The sequence below is a fragment of the Trachemys scripta genome, chromosome 7, assembly GCF_013100865.1.
Source record: "Trachemys scripta elegans isolate TJP31775 chromosome 7, CAS_Tse_1.0, whole genome shotgun sequence".
NCBI lineage: Eukaryota > Metazoa > Chordata > Testudines > Emydidae > Trachemys > Trachemys scripta.
In genome coordinates, this window is record NC_048304.1 from 123,452,621 (window position 1) to 123,478,538 (window position 25,918).

Sequence of the window (25,918 nt, forward strand, 5' to 3'; positions counted from 1 at the left end):
GCAGGAGAACACAGTCGGACACATCTCATGCGTGGGGGCTGAGTGCACAGCCCTGTATCACACAATACGGGAAACCTGAGCCGCTATCACTCGTTAATATCACTAGTAACCGCTTGGATGATAGGGATCAGGGAACAAGATTTAAAAGTTAACAGACGCTTCGTTTTCCAGCAGAACAATTAAGCGAGGGTTACATCAGTGTAAGAATCGAGAACAACTCCACCGAAGTGAACAGACGCCTGCGTAAGCAAGATCAGAATCAGGCCCCCAGGAGCAGTCAAGGCACAGTTCCTGCCTGCTACCCAGGGGGCTCTTTCATGCTGTGATTGGGAAACACCTCAAGTGAGCACTGAGAGGACAGCAGTAAAAAGGCGGGGACCACAGCAGCCAACAGCCCAGGCTCTAAGACCTCGTGAGGTGGGACAGTCCCAGACCTCAGGCAGCAGCCCCAGATGCAATGTCTACACCACAATTAAACAGCCCCTCAGCCGGCGTCCCTCGAGCCCTGGTCAGTTGGCATGGGCCAGCCACGGGTCTCTACTGTCAGGGCATGTCTGCACTGCAGTTAAAGTACTCCGTCACAGCTGCATGCCACAACTGGGTTCTTGGGAACACTCCTGTTCCTTCTCAACTCCCAGCAGTCTGACACAGGGTTAAGAGCCCTCTGCGAAGACAGCAAGAGACCCCACTGTGTAAGTGCAGGATCAGAAGACAGATAGGATTTCAGCTCCCGTGTATTGTAAGTCTCCCCATTTTTTTTTCAAGGAAGCTTTTAAATTAGAAGCAGAAAAATGTAATTAGGATCAGAAACTAAGCAAGGAGCTTGCCCCGGGAAAAAACAGGCTGACGAGGAATAAGTTTTGCTTTAGCCAGGAGTCCTATGCTGCCAGCTTAAAAATGTCAGGTTTAAAAAAAAAATAGCCAAAACCACATGCTGCTGCTGAGTGTGTTTTCAGACACTGAGCTATTGGTTATGGTGTGAAGGTCCGTGTAACGGCAGCACATGGAAATGTATTGCCTCTGCGCGGGCCCTGGCCAGGAGATTTTCAAAAGTCTGTTCGACGCTAACTTATTTCTCTGCACTATTTTATCTGGAGAGGCCATAATAAGTAGAAAAGTGCATTATTAACATAGCAATGCAATTTCACCACCTAGAGTAAAAGTTAAAGGGGTATCTATTGTCATGCTTCAGGGCACAACCTAGACTTGCGGAGTAGGGTCAGGAAGAAAGTCGCCACATATACAGCCACATAATGGTAGAGTCCAGTTCAGCATTGACTTTTGAAGTGGAACCTTCCCACTTGATGATCCTGCTCTCTGTTGGCAGCGAACTTGATGCGGCTTTGGCGAAGCCCATTTCACAGCAAAGCATTGCCCTGTTTCTCCAGGAATGCTTCAAAACTCCCCCGAAAAAGGGCCCTGTCAAGATAAAAAAATCAAATAGGGTCATGCCGTTTGTGTATGGGACTTTCTTAACACCCCTGCATGTTGGAATGAGAGTTATAATGTCCTTGTTTATCTTGTGCTGGCCGTTGACATCTGGGCTCCATGTGATTAGCATGATGGTTCTGGAGACTGGTTAGTTTTGCTCTCCAGTTCTCACGTGTTAGAACAAGACTCTCTGGGTTCCCAGCTTGGCAGGGGAATGCTGGAATGTAAATAAATTGTGTAGAATCTTTTTTTTCCCCATGCATTATTTTTTTTTTTTAGTTGAGTAATTTAAATACCAGGGGCTTAGTCTCCTGAGAGCTATTATACTTTGGTCTAATCGTGAACTCTGTGAAGAAAGTGAATCAGGAAGTGTTATTTACCCCTTCCCATAACACAAGAACCAGGAGTCACCCCATGAAATGAATAGGCAGCAGCTTTAAAACAAACAGAAGGAAGTCCTTCTTCACACAACATCCAGTCACCTGTGGAACTCCTTGCCAGGGGATGCTGCGAAGGCCAAAACTAAATGGGGTTCAAAAAATAACTAGATCAGTTCCTGGAGGATAGGTCCATCAATGGCTATTAGCGAGGATGGGCAAGGATGTAACCCCAGGCTCTGGGTGTCCCTAAATCTCTGACGGCTAGAAGCTGGGACTGGACAACAGGGGATCAGACACTCCCCTGTCCATTCCCTCTGAAGCATCTGGTACCAGCTGCTGCTGGAAGACAGGAACCTGGGCTAGATGGACCATTGGTCTGACCCACTCTGGCCATTCTTATGTCTTAATTCTGGTCGTTCGCTTGGTGGCCTGTGATATGCAGGAGGGCAGATGAGATGTTCTGGCGAATCTTTCTGGCCTTGAGTTCCGTGGCTCTGGAGAACCTGGGGCAGACCAGGGAGTGCCCAGGTGGCTTTGGGTCTCCCTAATTTTGGCCTTCTCCAGGAACCAGCGCAGCCCCGAAGTGAATTGGATCCAGCTGCCAGTCGGCTGCTCCCCCTCCCGTCCCGACCCCTACGTCAGGTGGGCTGTGTTGGGCTGCTTACGTTGGCCTAGGCTGGGGAAAATCTCCAAGGGGCTGTTCCCCCCACCGGGACCCTCTTGCTGAACAGAATTGGATCAATGTTTGGGGTGGCAAGGACCGGCTTATCCGGCTTAGACCGTCTGCTTGGGGCTGCCCAGTGCACAGTAGCTCGCATTGTTGTGGCCATTGATAACCAGTTTCTTTCATCCTGTAGCTTGTCCCCACCCGAGCTGCGGCGTGCGTGGACATCGGCGTTAGAACGCAGGCTGGCACGTTCTGTGGCAGACGCGTCCTGGCTGAGGCCTGAGAGTGACCTGCAGAGCTGAGATGCACCTGTAGAACCTGCAGAACAAACCCAGCTTCCTCTGGGTGTGAAATGCCAGCCAGCCAGTCCCCTAGTCCGTGTGGGCACTTCCTCCTCACTGCACTGCGAGACTTGTATTGCCCCGGCTTGAACTCTGCCATGTGACTCTCTGATCCTTTGCTGAGGAACAGGGTCGAGTTTCTCCCGCCTTCCCCATGCCGAGGGAAGGCCTCTGAGCACCCGGGTTTGCCAGGGATGAGTTAATGTCCCCTGCTTGCAAAAAAAAGAAAAAGAAAAAGAAAAGAAATTCAAACCCCAGCAGTTCCTCCTTCTGTATCCACTGGGTAAAAAATTAACCAGCTTTTACAGCTAATTGGATGATTGTCCTACAAGACAAAAGCTACCCACTGATCGCAGGCAAAGGAGCGCTGGGAAGGAGGTGTAATTACTGCTCTGCAAAACCCCCGAAAAGCCCTATGTTGGGAAGACGCGCACGCACTGCCATTAGCTTTTGCTTTGCCCTAGCTGGTTACGTTTGAGCAGAGTTTGCTTTGTGATAAAGAAAGGCCCAGCGATCTTTCCCCAGGGCGGGCTTGGCCGGCGGTCTGCCAGCTTGCTAGAGGAGGACATGGCAAGGAAACAAAGTTCAGGGCTTATTTATTTTTGGAAGACAAACTGTGCACGCCTGTCTGTAGCCAGGCAAATGGCATGATTTTTATTGATCTGTTTTTCATCTGGTGCACGGAAGAGAAGTAGCCTTAATATTTACCAGCCCAGATATACAATTGACTTGCATGCCTTTTTTGGGGCGGGGAGCGATCCGCTGGCTCCGGACAAATGATTTCATGTTCTCGCTTCTGCTCGATGCAGCATGGTCCAAGCGGTGCGCAGGGCTCGTACATAGGAGTCCCAGGGATCTGTTGCTTGGGTGCCCGAAGCCGGCTTGCATGAAAGCCCTTTGGTGTCGCGGCCCCTGGCAGCCTGTGACACACCGTGCGGCCGCATATGCCGGTGCTTGCAACGGTACTCGGATAAACGCCACCCTGGTGCTTGCCCTTGGCCTGTGCGGAACTGGGTGCTGTGTCCTCCATTGCTGGCGCAGCGACTGCTCAGTTAGGGGCTGTGCCGGTCCAGTTGTTCCCCCCCAGTGAAATTCCCCGCATCCTGCCCACCCTTCAGGGACTGCTCGGAGCATGGGCCCCACCTCCTGCCAAGCCCCTCGCTGGCTAGCTGTATGCAGGCCAGAGAACGGTCCTGCCCCACACTTGGGTTGTCCGTCGTCCAAAGCAAGGAAGAGACACCAGTACAATGACATTTCCACTGCATGAGCAGAAACTCTGTGCATCCCCCTAGGGTTCCTTGCAGCGTTGTTCTGGGAAGCCTCCATTTGGATCCATTCCAGCTTTAGCCCCTCCAGAAAAACCCGAGAGAAGGAAACTTAGCGAAGAGCCAAACCCAAATCCTAGAAACATAGATTCCAAGGCCCGCAGGGAGCATTGTGAGCATGTAGTCTGACAGCCTGTACAGCACAGGTCAGAGACCTGCCCCTAACAATTCCAGGAGCAGAGCTTTCAGAGAAACATCCCATCTTGGTTTAAAAAGGCTCAGTGACGGAGCCTCCACCATGACCCTGGGTAAATTGTTCCCAGGATGAATTATTCTCACCGTTAAAAATTGCCAGTCTCTGGTTATGAGCAAGGGTGTGCCAACTGCATGCAGATCTGGCTGCCCCATCTCAAAAATGTCGTATTAGATTTGGAAAAGGTACAGAGAAGGGCAACCAAAATGATCAGGGGGCTGGAACAGCTTCCATAGGAGAGATTAAGAAGCCGAACTGTTCAGCTTAGAAAAAAGATGACAGGTGGCATATGATAGAGGTCTGTCAAATCATGACTGGTGTGGAGAAAGTGAATAAGGAAGTGTTATTTACTCCTTTCCCAAAACATGGGAACCAGGGATCAACCAATGACATTAATAGGCAGCAGGTTTAAAACAAACACAAGGAAGTATTTCTTCATACAACCCACAGTCAACCTGTGGAACTCCTTGCCAGGAGATGTTGTGAGGCCAAAACTATAACAGGGTTCAAAAAAGAACTAGATAAATTCATGGAGGATAGGTCCATCAATGGCTACTAGCCAGGATGGGCAGGGATGGTGTCCCTAGCCTCTGATTACCAGAAGCTGGAAATGGGTGACGGGGGATGTATCACTTGATGATTCCCTCTGGGGCCCCTGGCATTGGCCATTGTTGGAAAACAGGATATGGGCTAGATGGACCTTTCATCTGACCCTGGATGGCCGTTCTTATGCAACAGCCCTGCAGGGGGCGCTGACTTGCGTACTGATTGATCGCCATGTATGCTGTTGGCTTTGGCCCAGTAGCCAAGTTCAGAGCTGTGGGTCTCCGGAGCCCCTGAATCCTGCGGTGATGTGTTTCCAAATCTAGACTTTGGAGGGTCTCTTACACCCAGCCCCACCTGTTGGTGGTCTATATAGAGCAGAGGGAAATAAGACTTAAATGGGCAGGAGCCGTTCTGAGAATCTTCCCTGGAGTTGTGCTGCATAGGCCGCCATACAGCAGTTGGCTGGCTTGGGCCACTAATCAGCGGGGCTGATTTAAAATCAGTGACTTGGAGGGCGGAGGCTCTGTATACCCTTTTATCAGTCTCCCACGCCAGCCGGTTCTCCCTTTCCTGTGCTGCACCCAGAACTTGCACCGCTCTGGTGAGCTTTAACAGAATGAGCAAACTTTCTGTTGTAAAAACGAAAGGCGGCCGTGTCTGGGGGGGAACGCGTGTTTCAGGCAGGCTGGGAAGCGAACTGGCATCTCTAAATAGATGTGAGAAAGTTACAAGCCATTAATAAGCGGAGCCGAGATGGGAACGGATCCCACAGGGGCATCTAAGCAAGGCCACTTTCTGTGCATGCCTCGCAAATGAAAAACAAGTTCATCCGTTTCTCGGTGGGCTGCGGCGGTTTTCGAAATGCTTTGTGGGAAAAGGAATCCAGAGGGGAATATTCGGGCGACTTGTTGTTGCAGGAGGGGAACAGTGACAGCTGCATTCGATATCCACACGCAGAGCTAATGAGGAGCTTTTTAACGGCCGCTGGCGTATAAAGGAATGGGAGGAAGTGGCAAGCCCGAACGCTCTGTCGGCAGCTACTGCCATTTGGGAACGGATTGCTACGGGAGAGGAGGGCCAGCGTGTTACAGCTCCCCCTTGATCCTTTCGAAGCCCTGAATGCAGCATCAGACCCCAGTGGGAGTAGCAAGAACTCAGCATCTCTCGCAATCTCAGGCCAGAGACTTTTGACCCCTGATGCAGCAAAGCACGTTTAAGCACGTGAGTACTCCCGTTGGCTGCTCATAGAGCCACGGGACTTGAAACAAAGCACGTGCTCTGCTGGGCTGGGTCTGCAGAGCCGATGCAAATAGCTCCGCTGATGTAATCGCCGGCCCGGAGCAACGGGCAGCGACACGGGATGGTGTTTTAATTTTCATGGCCATATAGGAAAAACTAAAACGGCTCCCACTGTTAGCTCCGCAAAGGAGGCCAGTGCTAGGGACGGACGGGTGGCGAGCGGCCGTCTGGCTGGTGGGGGCTTCCTCCTGGGAAGCAGGTTGGCCCGTGTAGCGGGGAAGAGAACATCCCATCAGGATGCCTGGGGAACCTGAGCTTGTCAGATCTGTCAGTGCTAAACTCTGCTTTTTTGACTAGGCTCGTGGAACGGAGCAGAACCCAGACCCTGTGCTGGGGGGAGGGAAGGAATGCTCGGCCAATTTTTGCTCTGATTACTGTTAAATAAACACTTGAGTCAACCAGTAATTAAAAAATGTCTTGCCACTCTAGAGTAAACGGAGAGCTTAGATTCTTCAATGTCTTACCCTGCCCTGTCGGGCTGTCAGCTACAATAGGGGCTTCTGGTTCAGTCCTTCATCTGGTCTTGTACTGGAGAACAGGTTTGTTTCCAGTGACCAACTCTCCTCCTAACGCAGCTGCTATAACACCTTCCTGCTTTACGTGCGCGGTTCCCACCAGTCGCCTGATCCTGAGGATTTGTACCCATCACTCTTGGAGGCTTCGCTTGGGTGTCTCAAGGTAGTCCGATAAGTGCTAGTCCTGGTAGGGTGTTTGCAGAATCGGGCCCTTTACTCTCCGTACCCAGCTCTCCTGAAGGGCTGCGTGCATTGGGCCTGGTTCTCCATTGCCATCCAAGGAATTTCAAACAAAACAAAAACACCTTAGTTTCTTGCAAAATATTTTGTGAAATATACCCCCCCCTTACCCTTCCCCCCTAGCTCTGGTGTGCTTCCTCAGAAGCATATTGCATTGGTCCCAGAAAGACACCGGACTAGAGACGCTGCTGGTCTGAAGTAGCTCAGTGATCATGAGGTGGAGGAACGCTGCCAGTGATGGAGAGCAGAGATCTCTCTTCTTTGTGTAAGTTTAAAACAAAAAATCCACACAAAGATTTTGCTCAACATGCTTAAAATCCAAACTGCCCCTTTTTGCTCCCAATTGCTGGGGGCAGTCGATGGCCCAGTGACTCTGATCTCAGAGGTTCCAGTTACCGGAGTTAGAGATGAGTTCCCCCTTTGCACTCCGCGCAGTCATTTCCCTCCGTGACCCACGTCTGAGTCAGCCAGGCCCCTGCGCGCCCCTCTGTAACGTGGGAGGGTGCTTGGGGGGAAGACTGCACTCTCGTCTGGGCTTGGGGTAGGGGACAGAACAGGCTTCATTAGCAAAATGATGGTGCCACCCCCAAGAGGTGGCTTAATGTGACCCTTTTTGGGGGGGTGGGGGAGTAGCAAAACTGTATAGAAATGTGATACTGAGAGAGAGAATAATAGAGAGAATCCACTTAGTGCTATCAGGGATTTAAATCATAGGTATGCACAGAACAGGTCCAGCAGAGGCAGGAGAGGGGCTAGATCCTTCTTCCTCTCCTATATCCCTCTAGCCCCATTCACACCTGCCGTGGTAGTGTGCCCCAGCTCGCGTCTGGATAAACTGCACCTCTTGGGATAATTCAACAGCCTCCATGGCTCTCATGGGACTGCCAAGGAAAGGAGAGACAACCGTGGCAGCTCTAATGGCAGGTGTCACCAGGTGGCGCTGTCCTAGAATGTGAGCAAGTTTTGACTCTTGGGGAGACATGCTGCCATGTTATGTTTTGGGAGGTTTCTGTGTAGAGGCAGCCTGGGGAGAGAGGTTGCTATGCAAGCAGGAGAGTTTGCTCTCTGCCTTGGTCTCCGATGCCTCAAGGAGGAACAGAGCGCTGCTGTTGGGCCAAGATTCCTGGAAGAAGGGATGGCTTTGCATGCTCCTTTGACCGCCTCTGTTCCAGGACTGGTGTGTGTGTAAAATCAAGGAGTTAACCTGGGAGTGTACCCGGATTCTTTGACTTTAATTTCTCCTCTGCTGGGAAGCTGACCAGCAAGACTCCAGACATTGGTGACTGCTCAGCAGAGATGTTGTAATGGGACGCTGGGCAACACAGCCGTCCTATGGGACTGGCTTTTGATCAGGCCTGTAAAATTCACCCCTCCAGCTTCTCTCTCCAGGCCCGGAATCCCGTTTAGCCTTTTAGAATTTGTTTGTTCTCTGTTTCAGATCTGATGAAATATTTGCTCTTGGGAAACCATCTGCAGCAAGCATGTTTGAACAGTGTTCTAGAGGGCTAGGTAGTCGGTGTGTGTATATATACACACCATATAAACAATATATGTATAAACAAAATCTTAAGCAAACAAATCCACATTAGTTGCTTTATCAAAAGGTCGTCTATTCAGCGTTCTTGGCCCATCTCTCCTGTTCTCATTAGTTCCTTTTAAAATTAGCAGGCAGCTTCTGCTGGAACGGCTATTCCTGTGACGGGATTGGAACTAAACAGCTTAGAGGAGATGAGGATTTTGTTCATTGGAGCCCAAAGCAGAGGCAGAAACGCGAAAGCGGGCAATAAAGAGACATCGGCTTTAAGGTTTGGTTAATGGCCTTTAAAACCCACCTCCCCAGAGTCTGGCCTGTGTTGCTTTAAAACAGGAACTGGCAGGCCCCAGGGCGACGTCGAGGATTTTTTGGTAAATTACAAAGCTCTCGATACGGATCAGCTTTCTCCACTCGATATTCTGACTTCCCCTGCGTGAGACTGGCAAGCGCTTTGAGAAGTAGCTCGACAGCTTATCCCAGGGCGGTTGCTGCTTCTGTGAACGCCTCTCTGTCCTCTCCTGAAACCGAAGAGTGGAACGAAGGGGTGGGGGGGGGGCAGTGGGAGAGGCTCCGGGAGGGTGTTTAAAGCTGCTCGGTGCAAGCGCAGAAGCAATGGAATGAAACTGTGCAAAGAATGACTGACTCGTGACCCAGGTGGGCATAGGGAGGCCTTTCCATTGTTTGCTGCTGATCAAACCCTGCGGCTGGAAATCGCTTCTTTGCTCATGAGTCTTCATCAGGCGCTGCTCTAATGTTTTGGGTTTTGTGCGGGGGGAGAGAGGGCTTGGTTTCCATTGCTGGGCCCTCCTGGTTTGCAAATGCGCTGGTGTTTGCTAGCCCAGATGTGTCTGTAAAGGTGACGGCGTGCAGTTGGAGGCAGAGCTGTAGCTGTCTGATGTTCGCCCTCTCTGATGCTTTTCCGGTTGTGTTTACTTGAGCCTGTCGCCTCCCGACTGGAAAGGAGAGGCCCGTCCTGCTGTCGGTTACGTGCGTGCACCGCGGTGGGCAGGACTTGGCTGAGTCTCATTCCCACCCCCACGGCCAAAGCACCGTTGCAAATAGTTAATCCTAGAGCTGTGCTTCTAATGAGCTGGCCCACATAAGTGGATCTGAATCGTGGTGAGTTCACTAGGGTCGGGTATTTCCTCCCTCGCTGGCTGTTGCGGGAGATGCTGCATAAGGGGCACCTGACTGCGGGGACAGTCCTAGCCACGGGCCCCCCTTCTCCAGTGCACGTGAGGCCTGGTCCTCTGAAGCGAACATGCACGAGCCTGGGTGTTATCGGTACGCGCGGCTCTGTCTCGCTGAGCGGCTGCTTCTCCAGCCGTAGCACTGCCAGCTCTGCCGCTCACACACTCAGTCCAAGGCCTTGCCCACCCTCTGCTTTTTGCTCTGGTATCGGCCGGCCTAGGGGGAGACAAGCTGGTGGGTCCCCATCAAGTTTCTGATGCAGCAGCTCGACTAGCCCTCGGGACAGAGGGACCAGGACTGGATGGGCACGCAGGGCGAGTCCGTGCAGGTGCTCTCGTAACAAGGTTGAGGTTGTTGGTGGGGTGGGGAGGGGTAGGCCAGCCCTGGTGCTGGATCTGCCTTGGGATGGCTGGTCTCTGAACGTGGCCCCGTGTGCATGGAGTCCAGGGCCAGGCGTCCAACCCCCTGGAGAACAGGAGCCTTGCATGAATCGTTCGGCACTGGCTCGTGCTGCCAGGGGTCTTACCCTGCGTGTTTCCACGAATGCATCCTCCACTGGCTTATGATGGAGGAGCCGTGTGAGCAGGGAGCATTGTGCTGGCAGAGAACAGAGAAGGGCCTGGGAAACCCATTCACTCAGTCTTCCTCTCCCTCCCCCCCCCTCCCCCCGTGCTTCAAGTCTCCAAAGCCCAGCGGCAGTGGGAAGCCAAGCCAGCTGGCACCGTGCCGCTGGGAAATGCTCTTTGCTGGGAATGTCTCTGCTGCCTTCCCGAGAGCCGACGGCTCCAGCCCAGTGCTGGGCTCGCGCCAATGAGGCCGGGGCTGCAGGTAACTCCTCCGAGGAGACTGTCCGGGTCGTACCAGGTGCCATCACAGGCTGGTGAAAGACGTTCCTGAGAAAGTCGGGGCGACATAGGGGCTGGGGAGCGCAGGGGACTCTCCCAACCAGCTCTCCCTTTCTGGGCAGGCGGGGGCGCTCTGCAACGCCTGACACCGGGCAGTGCCTGTGAGCCTGAGGAGTAAAGCGTAGGACAGTATCCAGTCAAAGCTACGGGGGGGGTGGAACATCAGGGGGCTCCATGGCCCCTCGTCATGCAAAACGTGCCCTGCAATCTTCCAGGACCACGAGTGTTTGGAGTCTGGTTTGCACCCCCGGCGGGATGGCCCAGCCCGGTGCGTTGATTTGTGGCTCCCTCTCAGAGGGGAGGAAAGCCACCAGCTGACCCACCGTCCCCACTGCCTGCCGCGCTCTGGCTTCTCCTGGGCGGTCTCTCTCAAACGCTGCCCGGACCTGACCCTGCGTAGCTCAGGCCGCTTCAGCCAGGCGTGGGGTTAGACTCACCCTCATCTATCAGCAGCGTGGTGCTTGCAGTGTCTCTGAAGCCCTTGGTGTGGGGTTCTGGGGCCCTTTCGTTCTCCCTCCCCAGTGCCCTGCTGGGAAGAGCTGGCCCCAGGCCCTGCAGAAGCCATTGGCACAGCTTCCAGTTCACCCAGTATGGAGCAGGATGTGGGGGGACAGCTCTGAGCCCAAACTCAAGCTCAAGGGTTGAGTGGAACAAACATGTTCCCGTATCTCAGCACGTGAGGAGTCCACGTGTCTTTGCCATAGCGCTGACGGGCAGGGCAGGGCAGGGCAGGGCTCATGGGTGTCCAGGCTTCCAAAGCTAACAGTGGCTACTGGGGCGGTAACGGGAGCTGGTCCTCCAGGCAGTCGCCTGCCCTGGGGATGGCTGCGTTGGGCATGTTAGCAAGAGTCTGATTTTCAATCTCTCTCTAAACAGTGGGCGCATCGCAGGGAGGGAAACCCTGGGGAAAAGCAGAGGCTGCAGAGATGACCCGAAAACGCAGGCAGGTGGCTTCCTTGGGTGTGCTTTGCTCCGAGGCATCTGAAAGACTCCAGCTCCCTGAAAGACAGTGCCCTGGCAAAGCCCCGTGGAGAACTCTCCACCCGGGCTCTGCCCCTTGGAAGCCGGGCACTGCAGTGACAGCTCACCTCACCGGCCATCTCTCGGAAAACCTTTTTGCTCCTTCTGCACTGGGAGCAAAGGAAGTCAGTCATACCCACAGGCACAGGAAGGGAGTGTCGCTGAGTGGTTAGAGCCAGGCACTGAGCTGGGATGGCTGGGTCCATTCCTGGTTCTGGCAGACTCTCCATATAACCTTGTTCGAGCCACTCTAAACTGGGTTGAACGGCCACCTCACTGGTGGGTGATGCTTGTGCCATGTTTGTGACGCCCCTCGGGCCCGCTGGCTGACGTGTGCTATACACTGGGACTGCAAAGAAGCTATTAACGTGAGGGTCCGTTTAAAAGGCTGGGGGCTCCCTGCCTGTGTGGTGCAGGGTCAGTGACAGGACTGGGCCCAGTCTCTCTCGGTTTCTCTCTGATGGTGTCTTTTCCCATCAGTCGCGTTGGCCCGACTGGACTTCCAGACGCACCCGGCCGGCGGGGTTCTGAGCTCTCGAAGCTCCAGCCCGTTATTAGGTATCTCCTGGCATTCCCCTCCCCACTGGCCGTGCCCCTGGTGGATATTTAAAGACATCTTTATATAGTGGAGCCAATTTTCTGCTTAACAGGCCCCGGGGATGAAACCAGAAGCTGGTGGTTTATGATGCAGCAGGGAAAACATAGGCTCGATCCCAGCCATGGAGCCGATGGAACGAGCTGAGGTTTTGGGGGATTGTCTCGACCAGAGATAATCAGGGTTAGACTTCGCCCCCGTCTATGCTGGGAGAGTCGGGAAGGTTGGAATTGGTTGTGCCACAGCTTGTGTGCGAGGACTAAGGATTCACTAGAGGCCCCTTAGAACACAACATAAGAGCCTCAGAACGGCCAGACTGGGTCAGACCAAAGGTCCATCTAGCCCAGTATCCTGTCTTCCAACCTTGGTGCCCTGCTCCACAACCACAATACATATACTGATCGTGGTGATGACAGCTATTGCACTCCCTCTAAAGCAGTGGTCCCCAAACTGTGGGGCATGTCCCCCAAGGGGAGCTGAGGAACATTCAGGGGGACATGCAGCGAGGCTCGGGGGTGAGGAAGTGCCACACCCCCAGCCTCACTCCTCCCCCAGCCCTGTTCAGCCCATGTCCTGCTCAGTCCAAGGCTTGCAGATGGCAGCCCCGCTAGGGTTGCTTAGCCTTGAAGTATCCCAGAGGAATAATTATCTAGCTGAGAGCCTCGAGGGCATGTCATATGGGTCAGGCCCTGACCTTTAGTGTGAAAACAAGGGGTCGTGTAGTGCAACACCAGCATCAGACACTTGGGTTGCACAACGTTACGGTGCTGCAACCCGCCTTGCCCCCTTTCCTTGCACACTGTGCTGTGCTCCCCGGCTGCCGGCCGTGTAAGCTCTTCGAGGCAACCACCTGTGTTTGTAACGTATCTCATGCCCTGAGCACGTCGGGCACCTAATCACATCACCCTAGTTACCACTAAACCGGCTGGAGTTCGCTGCTGCTGCAGGTCAGCAAGTTCAATCTTGTATGGCTGGATTGTTTTAATCCTCCTTCTTTGTGGGCAGCAGTTCAGGTTTCCCCTTCTCGTGGTGTGTTGAACTCCATACTTCGGGGGTGTAAACTGATCTACTGTGGGAGGCCAGGAAGTGGGCTTTTCCCTACACACCACAAGGCTTAATTGGCTCCCTCCATTATGGTTTTACACCCTCCTCTGAAACACAGGGTATCAGGCACTGCCGGATTAGATGGGTTTGCTGGATCGGATCAGGTCACTGGCATGTTACGTGGGGGTTTGGCCGGAATTTCCTCCCTACTGGAACGGAATCCAAGACAGATGCTGAATTTCCAGGCAACGTATGCTGAAATCTAGTGGAATAATGTTGGGAAACCCGCTCACCCTAGAAACAACTCAGCTAGGGTGCCAAATTGCTCCTGTATTCTCCCGCCGCTCCTTTTTGTTTCTGGTTCTCTCGTTGTGGTCACTGCCTGAAATGGCTTCACCTGAAGGCCCTGTCCGCTCAAGTCTCCCCGCTGTGACTTGCAACTTCAGAGACGCCTTCCCCGTCCCGTCTCAGCACCCGTCTGTAATCTGAAGGCATAGGACACAGCCGCGTCAAAGCTGAACAAGTCTTGTTACGAGACTCCACGTGTTCATTGCAAAGAGGCTGGGGGCCAGTAAAGGATATTGCCTCCCCTTCCCTTGTCTCTCGCATGAATCCGGCTGTACAGGAAAGGGCTGCCTTTGTGAACAGATGCTGCCTCATGAAAGGGGGCGTCCGGCTCCCTCGGGCTGCAGGAGGAGGTAGGGAAATTGAAAACATCTGGATCTTTTCACTCTCTTCCCCACCTGGTCAGGTTTGTTCCTGGCTAGCTTTTTTCGTCCGAAGAGGCTGGCCCAGGCTTTGGTTTTGAAATATACAATGCAGGGAGCTACATGCCTGGTGACTTGGTTGTCCACTTGCATCACATCCAATAAATCTTTCAGCTGAAGGGGAAAGTGTCCTTCTGGGTTTGGGAACACTTGCTGGGTTCTTTGTCCCTGTCTGGAGAGGAGTCTTAGGGCAGGTCTACACCACGGAATTACTTCGGTGTAACTACGCTGCCCCAGGGTGTGAAAAATCCCCCCCCCCCCCGAGTGAAGTAGTTACACCGATCTAAGCGCCCATGTGGACAGCGCTGACATAGCTACCGCCTCTCGGTAGGATTAATTACACTGACGAGAGCAGCTTCATTAAAGCACTACAGCTGTGCCGATGCAGCATTTTAAGTGTAGACCCGCCCTTCGAGTCTGTCTGCACTGCAGTCGGGAGGTGCGATTGCAGCACACGTAGACGTAACCGAGCTACCTTTGGGCCCCGGAAGCTGGCGACTTGGAGCACCTTCTTGGGCTTCAGAGAGCTGCTATGACAGCGGAGCCCTGACTCTGACTAGACAGAAGGGAAAATTGCAGAATGAGCCGTATGGGACGAGCGGCAGCCCCCTCTGTCTCTCTCCACCGGACCCAGCTTCCTTTGCGATAGCCTGAGGGTTCTCTCTACTTCTCCCTCACGCCATCTTCCATTCAGCAGGGAGATTGGGCCTTCCTGGCTGATGATGCTCTGCCTCTCAGGGAAAGGGCTGAAGCGTTGTCCTGGGGAGGAGTGGGGGCAGCACTGGCTGTCCCTTCCGAGCCGGGCAGTAAGGGAGCTCGGGTCATGCAGCCCTGGACCCATTGTGCCCGCAGGAGCTGCAGAGCAGGTGGAGGCGTCTCAGCTCTGCACCTGGCTGGCTTAGGAGCCCCAGCCGTGGTCTGGTTCCTCCTGCCCCCGCCCACCTCCAAAACCGCTATTAGCTGGCCAAAGTGGCCGAAAAGCTCTCCCGCCCCGGGTCCCCTTAGCCCCAATGGCCTGAGCTTTCTCTGCCGCCGGCCAAATGGGCCCTGCCTGTGGATGCATTTCGTGGGGCATCGCTAGAGTTATGTGGGTAAAATGAAAAGTCTCCTCCTCCCCCGTTCTGTTACTGTGGCCCTCCGCCCTGCTCTGCTGCCGACACCGAGCGTGCCACACACTGCCGGGAAGCGCCTGGGCTGGGGTCTAGAACTAGGGGTTGTGGAGGTGACCTGGTGTGTGTGAAGCACGTGTGCTGTGTTAAACCCGGCCTGCTTGTGTTCCTAGTGCTGCTGGAAATTTATCCTCCGTGCCGTAAGGGACATGGACGGTGGCTCTTCTCCCGTTCCAGGGCAGACAGGGAGCAGGGGAGACCTCCTGTCTAAACGCTCCTTCCATCAGGCTGAACAACCTTAACGCGGCTCTTCCCAGGAAAACCCTCCCCTCCGATCCAATTCAGCCACCTGCCTTCCCAGGCCCCGGCAGGATGTGAGAGCAGAGTGGAAAGTGACTAACCGAACAGGCAGAGATGCACCCTGATTAAAGCTCACATCTCTGTCCTAGATTAGTTCCGTGTGTGTGTGTGTGTGTCTGTCTGTCTGTCTGTCTGCAGCCCTCTCGCCTCTGGAAGTGCCGATCTCTGCGTGCAGAGCTGGTGAGCAAATCAGCAGAAATCCCTTCACGTGAGCTGACACCGTTGGCAGTTCAGACACCGCATCAGCTCTAGGCCAGCCAACCACGGTGGATCTGTTCTCCGACTTGCTTCTTTCTTAGGCCAAATGCAGCAGGGAGCGATCTTTGCTGAGGTTCTCCGGGAACGGCCTCTTTGGTTTTTTTATCTTTTCATTGGTTTCATTTTCAGAGCCAGCAATTCCCTCCTTTCCCCCTCCAGCTCTGCCGCGGGACTACGATCAATTGTTTCTCCTACACAGTACTCTTCACGCAGATCAGCTGTGCAAAAAAGGGCCTGAAGGCAAAGGAAGGAAAAGTTTAGGCCAGACCTTAAAGAAGATAATTCTCAGCCCCCAAAGCCATCAGGCCAGAATGCCTAGGGAAGCTGGCAGAGGTACCGTTGCTGCAGATCAAAGCAACGAGGAATGATGTTGCAAAAGGCGGCTGATCCGAGGGCTGGCAAGCCCCTTCTGCCCTTGCGCACCGCCCGTCACCCCCTCAACTCCCACGGCGCTCTTGGGGTGCGCAAGGAATGTCGGACCAGATGCTACGCTCCCTTGAGTCAGGAAGCAAGGAGAGCAGCCCAAGTTCCTCCAGCCACCCAGCCATGAAATAAGCTCTACTTTCCTGAAACGTTGCCAGGTGCAACCTTGGGTCATGGGTGATAACGAATTTGGTGGCTTCTCCTCACTTCTGTGCACATGCGCCACCTGTGTGATGCAGTGTTGCTGGGTGGCCTGGATCTGGACTAGTGGGGGGAGGGGAGGGCCTGTGGCTCAGAGTGGAAGTGAATTGTCCTCACCCTGCGTGAGCCACGGAATGGGAATAACACCAGGAATGCTCTGGACCAGGGCTGGGTGGGAAGGTCGTGCAGGACCTCCCTACCTGGCATGCAACTCAAGCTCCTGTTATGTCTGGTACAACGTACTTAACTCCGCCCACTGAAAACACAGCTTGCTGCTGGTTTACCTTCCAGCTGAGCCAAGTGCGTGCTGCTCCGGCCGATCTCCAGTTAGATCCCTCGACGGAGACCAGCCTCCCCGTTATCCCAGGCACGGAGACGTTCTTGCTGTGAAAGTCAGGCCCCTGCGGCGCGGCCCGGAGCTTGTTGTTGCATAAACACGGCCGTTTGTGTTGGTACAGCCTGGCTGTAACGAGCGACAGTCTGCAAATATCCGCCCTCGAACGCCGATGGCTGGGTGGTCTCCAGCACGCACTGGCAGCACGGGGGGCCCGCCAGCGAGACCAGTGCCAAGTGGTGAGTAAGCGGTGGCAGCTGGTCTCCTCCAAAGGAAAGCCGCCGTGTGCGTATGGGGGAGAGAGAGCCGAGCAGTTCCTGTTCCGCGCTTTCCCCTCTCCGTGAATCCCTTCCAGCAGCCCCGGCTCGAGTGTCACAGAACCATCCTCCATAGAGCCCTAGGGTTAGAAGGGCCCGCGAGCTAACCCCCTGCCAAGGCGACTTGGTACTTTCCTGCGGTAGCTCTCGAAGCTGTGGGCATGTAGCCCGGCTTCGGGAAGCAGGGAAAAGGCTCCCGTGGTGACTCAGTGGTGGAACGGGGAGTAGACCCCAGCCTTGTGCTCCGAGCACGAGAGCCCAGCAGCCTCCACGAAGCAGTTGGGTAGCCGCTTACAGGCGGGAGGGGCAAAGCCTCAGGCTTGCTGCCTGCCATAGGGCTAAAGTCAGAATTCCCGTGCACGACGCAGCGGGTACATCTGGCCCCTTGGAACAGGATTGTTACCGTAAGCCTCCGTGCAAAGGCCAGGTGCCTATGCCCACAACCGCTGCCTGTACCAATCGGTTGTTTCCGTGCTTCCCCTGGCAGTCACTTGTCTCTTACTCAGGTTGTAAGCTGTTTGCGGCAGGGTCATTTGTTTCAGGATGTTGGGGATGTACAGTGCCTAGCGCAGCAGGGCCTCGATCCAGGATCGGTCCCTAGATGCTAGCGTAATAGAGATTATCACGTCCCCTTCCCACAGCAAAGGGGTTCCCAAACTTTTTGCCGGCACAACCCCATTGTAATGAATTATTTCCTGGCCCCGGCAGCATGGAGGGCACCATCGTGAAGAGCACCAGAGCGTGTGAGGTCACACTGGGTGGAGCAAAATAGCATCCCCCGTGCACTAGGGCTTGCGGTGATCCCAACAGCGGAGGGCGTGATGTCATTTGGGTGCACGGCCCACGGTTCGGGAACCGCTGCCGTAGCACCAGTCATCGGCGGTTCTTGCAAAGCAGTAAGTCTCCCAGTGCGCTGGGCCGTGGCATTGTCCCGGCTTTACCTCGGCTTGTTGATGTGCCCAAGGGCAGTTAGTGGCCACGCTGAGGGTAGGGCCCAGGAGTCCGACTCCAAATACCTCCCCTGCTCTGACCACTGAGCCGCCCTTCCCAGGCAGGAGTGGCACCAGTACAGTGACTCACGGCCTGCCATGAAAGGAACCTTGTTGGTGTGGTTTCCAGGGAGCCTGCTGCAGGCAGGGCCGCGCAGAGGATTCAGGGGGCCTGAGGTCTTCGGTGGCGGGGGACCCCCGCCGCCGAAGACCCGGCACTTCGGTGGCGGGTCCTGGGGTGGAAGGACCCCCCGCCATGGGTCTTCGGGGCACTTCAGCGGCGGGTCCCGGGGCAGAAGGACCCCCCACCGCTGAATTGCTGCCGAAGACCTGGAGCGGAAGAAGCTCCAGGGGCCCGGGCCCCACGAGAGTTTTCCGGGGCCCCCGGAGTGAGTGAAGGACCCCGCTCCAGGGGCCCTGAAAAACTCTCGTGGGGGCCCCTGCGGGGCCCAGGGCCTGGGGCAAATTGCCCCACTTGCCCCCCCCCGGGCGGCCCTGGCTTCAGGGCAGCTCGGAGCAAGGTGCTGCGCTGAGGCACAGCGTTTACGGCCAGAAGGGACCCCAGACCCAAGAGGAAAGCGATACCTTGTGGGGATCAGTCACGGGGAGGGACCTGAAAGCCAAGCCTCTCCTGCTTCCCATTCTGAAGCAGATGGATTCCCAGCCGGTAATGGGAACAAACCCCTCCTGTCCCATGGGCCTCCCCTCTGCTCCAGAGGCTGGTGGCAGGCTGAGAAATCTTTCTCCATAACATTTCTTGCAGGGGGTGAAGGTCTCTAACCTACGCGTAAAATCTCTAGAGACTGTAGGGTCTGGCCGTGCCGCCCTGGTTTGCAAGCAAAAGCAGGGTCCGACCGAGCGTGCCCCAGCCTCCTGGCAGCGGGGGACTATAGACAGGGACAGAAGACTGGACGGCTGAGCATTGTACTGGGAGCCAGGAGCACCCGCCCCGTGGCTTTGGGAGATCGCTGAATCTCTCTGCCGCAGCGTCTCTGTCTGCGAAACAGGGACAGAACCTCCCAGAGGCATGGAGGATTCAGGGCTGAACTGACTCTGAAAGGGGGAAAGCCCTGTGCCTGGGCCAGCGGTGTCCTGATGCTGCCACGGGGCACTGGGCTGCCGGTGCCATCTGCTGGGCAAAACTTAAACCCAAGCTTCTAACCACGTGCAGCCATGATATATCCCAGTGGGTCTCAACCAGGGATCCGGGGCCCCGCGAGCAGGTTTCAGGGGGCCCACCAAGCAGAGCCGACATTAGACTCACCGGGGCCTAGGGCAGAAAGCTGAGACCCAGGTCCCTGACCCCTGCCACCTGGGGCTGAAGCCAAAGCCTGAGCATCTTAGCTTTGTGGGGGTCCCCGTGGCGTGGGGTCCTGCTTGCTACCCCCTAACGCCGGCCCTGGCTTTTATATGCAGAAAACCAGTTATTGTGACACAGGTGGGCCGTGGAATTTTTATAGCATGTTGGGGGGGCCTCCGAAAGAAAAAGGTTGAGAACCCCTGTTATATCCCACGTGGCTACGCAGGAGGCAGGAGTGGTCTGTCCGTGTATCCTGCCCGAATTCCACCCAGCCAGTCACTTTGTCTCCTTCAAATTCCTTACCAGTGTCAGCTGGAGGTGGCACTTCTCACTTCCTGTCCTAATGTCCTGTGCAGTTGACACAGCTGCTGCATTGTCAGTAGTGGAGGTGTGAATCTCTCTCTCTCGCATTTTGAAAGGTGCTGGTGAGACATTAACCTACATATGGCCAGTGCTTTCGAACCACATAAGCGGAGAGAAAAATGGCCTGGCTACGAGCCAGCTTAGCAGGCCCGTGATGTTCCAGGGGAACGTCTAACGTGCGCTTCCCTCGCTTTGAATCATTAAGTGACTGAGTTCCTGCTGTGACCGGTGGCTCGCAGAGAAACTAAATGCTAGCTCTGTCTCTTTGTGATCCTTTGGGACGAGTCGGCATTGCTCAGAACTCCCACGGGAAAGCTGCCACGATAAAAGCGTGGAGAGTCTCGCTGACTTACTCGCCGTGCTGGAGAGCACTGAAAAGCTGGCAGGGATCAGAGGCGACGGCTTTTATTGGAGTCTGAACAGCTCGGAAGCTGTGAAATAAAGAGAACGGAGTCTGGCTGCCCGACTTGGCTACCGCTCCTCTCTGTGCCCACCCCCCCGGTGTGAAAGAGAACCTGAAATGTTTGCAATCGCTCTCTGCCTCCTGCAGTATCTCGGCCTCCCTCTGAGCTCTGCAGCTTCCCGTAAGCGGGTTCAGGGCTGGTCAATGAGACCTGTAGGGGGAACACTGGGGGCAGCTGCAGGAGGTGCCAGTCAACAGGCCGCAGCCTTCCCTCTGGGCTGGTACTGGATGTATTCCTGCAGCATGGCAGTAGGGGGCGCTGTCTTTCAGGTGAGACTTAACCCCCAGCCCTCATATCACAGGATTGTCTTCCATGTGGGGCTCACAGCTGCCACATCCCCTGCTGCCCTGTGCTCCCGATTTAGCTAGCTAGAAGCTTAAAGCTGGAGCAAACAGCCGGCCCTGCCAAGTCTCCCCTCCCTCCTGCGTGTCTAAGTGGCTTTGCTCTCCCTTGGGACGGCTGGATAAGTTTCTGGATGATAAGGAAACCGCAGTGCTATATCCTTCCTTTCACGCGGCTGGAGCAATGTGACTGTTCAAGCCAGAGGCATTGGGCAGAGCTGACTCCCTTTGGTGTCACTAGCTGTCTGCTGGTCCTTGCTCCCCACATGCTTTCAGCCTGGGCAGGTGCACCGGAGGGCCCTGTTTCTTGCCACAAGATTCTGAATTGGAAGAAGACCAGCTGCAGCAAAACTCCAAGGGATCGGGAAGCCGGCGCGCCATGCACGCCCTCTGCTTTGGTGTTAGCAGGAATTCACACCTTTCCCTAGACTTGCTAGAAAACGACCCGGCACTTGGGGAGGGCGGGAAGATTTGTGCTGATGGTTTCCACCTCTGGCTTACGGTTTAGCAAATTACTGCAACTGGTTTGGCTTAACGAATGCAGCATGTTCCGTTAACGACGGCTGCTGTCTGGAAACGGCGTCACATGTCATGAATCAGAGGCATTGCACCTTCAACTCCATGGTGTGGCTGTGATCACAACTTGGAATGAGCTACAATTGTCAAAGGGGTTTTGCTCTGGTAACCTTGCCTCACCTTGCACAGAACCCACCTGGGTTCTCTTCCAGTGACCTCCCCAAAACCTTAGGCAAGTAGCTCTGCCTCTAATGAGATCTATACTGTAGATAGATAATAAGACAGAAAATATCATATTGCCTCCATAAAAATCCATGGTATGCCCAGATCTTGGGTACTGCCTGCAGATCGGGTCGCCCCGTCTCAAAAAGGATATATTGGAATTGGAAAAGTTACAGAGAAAGGCAACACATATGATTAGGGGAATGTGTGAGGGGAGATTAAAAAGACTGGGACTGTTCGGCTTGGAAAAGAGACGATTCAGGGGGGATATGATAGAGGTCTATCAAATTATGACTGGTGTGGAGAAAGTGAATAAGGAAGTGGTATTAACTCCGTCACATAACACACAAACCAGGCTCGCCCAATCAAACTAATAGGCAGCGGGTTTAAAACAAATAAAAGGAAGTATTTCTTCACACAAGGCACAGTCAACCTGTGGAACTCTTTGCCAGAGGATGTTGTGAAGGCCAAAAATATAACAGGGTTAAAAAAAAAATTTAAATAAGTTCCTGGAGGATAACTCCATCAATGGCTATTAGCCAGGATGGGCAGGGATGGTGTCCCTAGCCTCTGTTTGCCAGAAGCCGGGAATGGGCGACAGGGGATGGATCACTAGATGATTCCCTGTTCTGTTCATTCCCTCTGGGGCACCTGGCATTGGCCACTGTTGGAGGACAGGATACTGGGCTAGATGGACCTTTCGTCTGACCCAGTCTGGCCGTTGTTATGGTCTTATGTAATTCTCTTTTGCCCCCGTTTGAAATCGGTTATCCGTTACCCATCTCCATAGTGTCTGTGTGCCTCCCGAGCAGTTAAAAATAGACCTCACCCTAACTCTGTCTCTTCCTTCCCTGCCTGTAGAAGCAGTTTGGTTGGTTCCCAGGGTCTCCTGTCTGGGGTGAGCGGGTGGGTGGCATATGGAAAACACTTGCAGGGACAGTTAACTGTAAGAAGCGGGTGAGGTTTTTAGTCAGGGAGGTCTCTTGCAAGAGCAAATGAAAGCACTGAAATTGTCCAGTCCCTGGGTCGATTCTGTCTGCTGCCTTTCTCCCCGCCCCCCGCTGGCGTTGTCATTGTTCCGGTCGTTCAGAGCTGTCCTAGGAGATTGTAGTGGTAGAGGGTGTGCCGATCTCTCTGGGAACCGGCCCAAATGCATGGAGGGATAGCGAGACCTTGAACTGGAATCTATAGTGGGTGAACCTGGCAAATCAGTAAATGCAGTTCACTGGAGGAGTGACTCCCACTAGTTTGCTGTCTGAAGCATGAATGCTCAAATGCTCCTCAGCTTAGATAGGTCCAAAGGTTAGTAATAAATGCATTGCATCTTCTAAAAACGCAGACCCTGGATCAGGCTTCATGACATCATGCAGCAGGGAGTTCCACAGGCTGCCCACTCCCTCAAGTGTTTCCTCTTGGATTTTTTTGGCTTTAATTTGGTCCTAGATTAGCTTGTTCTTTCAGGTGGGGCAGATTAGTACAGTAGGAAAACAAGAACTAGCCGAAACGAGACTGAAATATTGGCCCTAAATGTCCAATGCATTCCATAGGACTCTGTGCTGGATGCAGAATGCAAATAGAGACTCTGGTACCACAAGGACGGCTGGAAGTCCCACTTCTTCTTTTTAATTATGTTTATTACCTCGGTTATCTAAACAGAAGTGCTCGGATTGCAAGGTGTAATAAAACACAAAGGATCCCCTCATTCTAGATTTCATTGCATTGTTAAACGTGAAGTGTTTGTTCATCTTGCATAGAAAAAACTGGGGGAGCAGGGATACATCAGTTTATTCCCATGCCGCCTCTTCCGGAAATGGCTGCACTGAGCCTTTCAGACACTGTATTTATGATGCAGATAGAATGAGTAACTGAGCTGTTACCCAGGTGCACGGCATCTTCCGATTTCTGAACTACGTGGGCCACCGTTTGCCTATGGGAGAATGTAGCGATGTAGATCTTTGTGCGTTTGGATTTAATGAGGATAGCAGGCTTCTGGGGTTTGGTAAGGTGTGATTTCTATTGGAATGTTTTTCCCATAGGCTGTGCATGTTTATTAAATTTAGCAGATTAATACCGTTGAAAGAGGAGAACCTATCAGAACAGAATCCCTAGCCAGAGGGAGTGATATGTAGTGGCTAGTGCAGGGGACGCGCAGAGCTATACTTACTTCTATACTTACCCCTGCCACTGACTCATTCTGTGTCTTGGAGTAAATTGTGTCCCCTCTCTTTGCCTCAGTTTCCTCATCTATCAGTAGGGGATAATACTTCTCAGAAACAAACTAGGGAAATGCAACCTAGATGGAGCTACTATAAGGTGGGTGCAGAATTGGTTGGAAAACCGTTCCCAGAGAGTAGTTATCAGTGGTTCACAGTCATGCTGGAAGGGCATAATGAGTGGGGTCCCGCAGGGATCGGTTCTGGGTCTGGTTCTGTTAAATATTTTTATCAATGATTTAGATAATGGCATAGAGAGTACATTTATAACGTTTGCCGCCGATACCAAGCTGGGGAGGGCTTGCAAGCGCTTCGGAGGATAGGAATGAAATTCAAAATGATCTGGAGAAATGATCTGAAGTAAATAGGATGAAATTCAATCAGGACAAATGCAAAGTACTCCACTTAGGAAGGAACAATCCGTTGTACACATACAAAATGGGAAATGACTGCCTAGGAGGGAGTACTGCGGAAAGGGATCTGGGGGTCAGAGTGGATCACAAGCTAAATATGAGTCAACAGTGTAACACTGTTGCAAAAAAAGTGAACATCATTCTGGGCTGTATTAGCAGGAGTGTTGTAAGCAAGACACGAGAAGTAATTCTTCCGCTCTACCCCGCGCTGATTAGGCCTCAACTGGAGTGTTGTGTCCAGTTCTGGGAGCTACATGTCAGGAAAGATGTGGACAAATTGGAGAAAGCCCAGAGAAGAGAAACACAAATGATGAAAGCAGCAAACAGTCCTGTGGCACCTTATAGACTAACAGACGTATTGGAGACTCCTATATGTCTGTTAGTCTCTAAGGTGCCACAGGACTCTCTGCTGCTTTTACAGATCCAGACTAACACTGCTTCCCCTCAGATACAAATGATGAAAGGTCTAGAAAACATGACCTATGAGGGAAGATTGAAAAAATTGGGTTTGTTTAGTTTGGAGAAGAGAAGACTGAGAGGGGACATGAGAACTGTTTTTGGGTACATAGAAGGTTGTTACAAGGAGGCGGGAGAAAAATTGTTCTTAACCTCTTAGGACAGGACAAGAAGCAATGGGCTTAAATTGCATCAAGGGAGGTTTAGGTTGGACATTAGGAAAAGTTTCCTAACTGTCAGGGTGGTTAAGCACTGGAATAAATTGCCTAGAGAGGTTGTGGAATCTCCATCATTAGAGATTTTTAAGAGCAGGTTGGACAAACACCTGTCAGGGATGGTCTCTAGATAATACTTAGTCCTGCCATGAGGGCAGGGGACTGGACTAGATGACCTCTCGAGGACCCTTCCAGTCCTGTGATTCTATGAGTCCCTGTCTCACGGGGCTGTTGTGGAGCTTAATGTTTGGGGAAGTGCTTTGAGATCCTCAGATGAAAGGGTCGGCATGTTCCGCTCCTCAGCTTCCACTCTGTATTTCAGGAGCACGATCGTGGTTTGCCGTGAGACACGCAGGAGCTGGTGGGGCAATCTCCTGTGAGCTTGGCTCCCGTCCACTAGCAAAGAGTTTGTCGGCAGACCAACGACCTTGGTCACCCGGGAAGATGAGAAGACGTATGGCCTGGTACCTGTTGGTCCTGTTGGCGGCCGCGACAATGGGCTACCCCTCTCGACGATCCGCTGTGGACTTGGACGCGACCCCAAGGACGACGATCACCTATAAGGGTAAGGAAGCTTGGTTTTATCCCTGTCCCTGAGAGAGCAGCCGGACACTATGCGTCATTGGTGCATGTTGCCTGCATGGCCGGGCGGATGTGAAGGCCGCCTGGCTACGGGGAGTGGAAGGTCCTGGGCAGAGGTCCTTAGATCTGTGCTTAGCTCCTGCAGTGAGCACTATGCAAAGCCCAGGATGCACAAGAAATGGGGTCTGGTGTGTAACAGCCAGTGCTCTGAGCTCGCGGTGTGCCCCCTCCTCCTCTCTCCGATGGCTCCCTGGGGATGAGGCCGATGATTTCCCCCTCGCCTCTGGTCCCCTTGTGTTTCGGCTGTGAGAGAGGGATGGGGCGTGGGGGAAGCGGGGAACCTGCTCGAAGAGCCATCAGCCTGCCCTGCGTGCTGTCTGGGAGCTGCTGCCGATTGCTACGTGCCAGATTGGAGCTGTTGGCACGACAGCATCTGCATGTCCGATGACATCAGCGTCTCCGCTTTCCCAGGTTCCTGCGGCACAAGGACATATGGCCGCAGCTCCTCGAGCACAGAGGCTCTTTGGCGAGGCCGCCTGTGCTCAGCCCCCGAATGCTGGAGCTTCCCAGAGCAATTGCATTAGACTGACCTTCTCTGTGACATCCCTACCTGCTTCCTTCCCGGGGGCTTGAAGGGAGGATTTTGTCCCCTCTGCAGAGGGGGGCCAGCCTGGGGGCCACAACCCACCCCACATAAACCCCAGTTCAGCTCATAAGGTGGTTGTAAGCCTTGTCCTGGCCCCTCTGCCTAGGGGTGAATTCCGCCTGTGGTGGGCTGGAGGGTGGTCAGCTAGGTAGTTCCAGGCCTGCCATGCCATGGCTTTCTTGGCGGGACTGGTTCATCCAGCC

The 25,918-nt window shown here is 53.8% G+C and overlaps 1 protein-coding gene across 1 annotated transcript in view; it reads left to right on the plus strand.

The window, feature by feature from the left end:
* The window catches only part of SEMA4G (semaphorin 4G), a gene marked incomplete at its 3' end in the record, with an annotated part of 79,428 nt that overhangs the window by 25,698 nt on the left and 27,812 nt on the right, over positions 1-25,918 (plus strand). Inside the window, 1 exon segment of the mRNA XM_034777176.1 lies at positions 24,810-25,052. Within this exon segment, the coding sequence (XP_034633067.1) occupies positions 24,932-25,052 (121 nt within the window).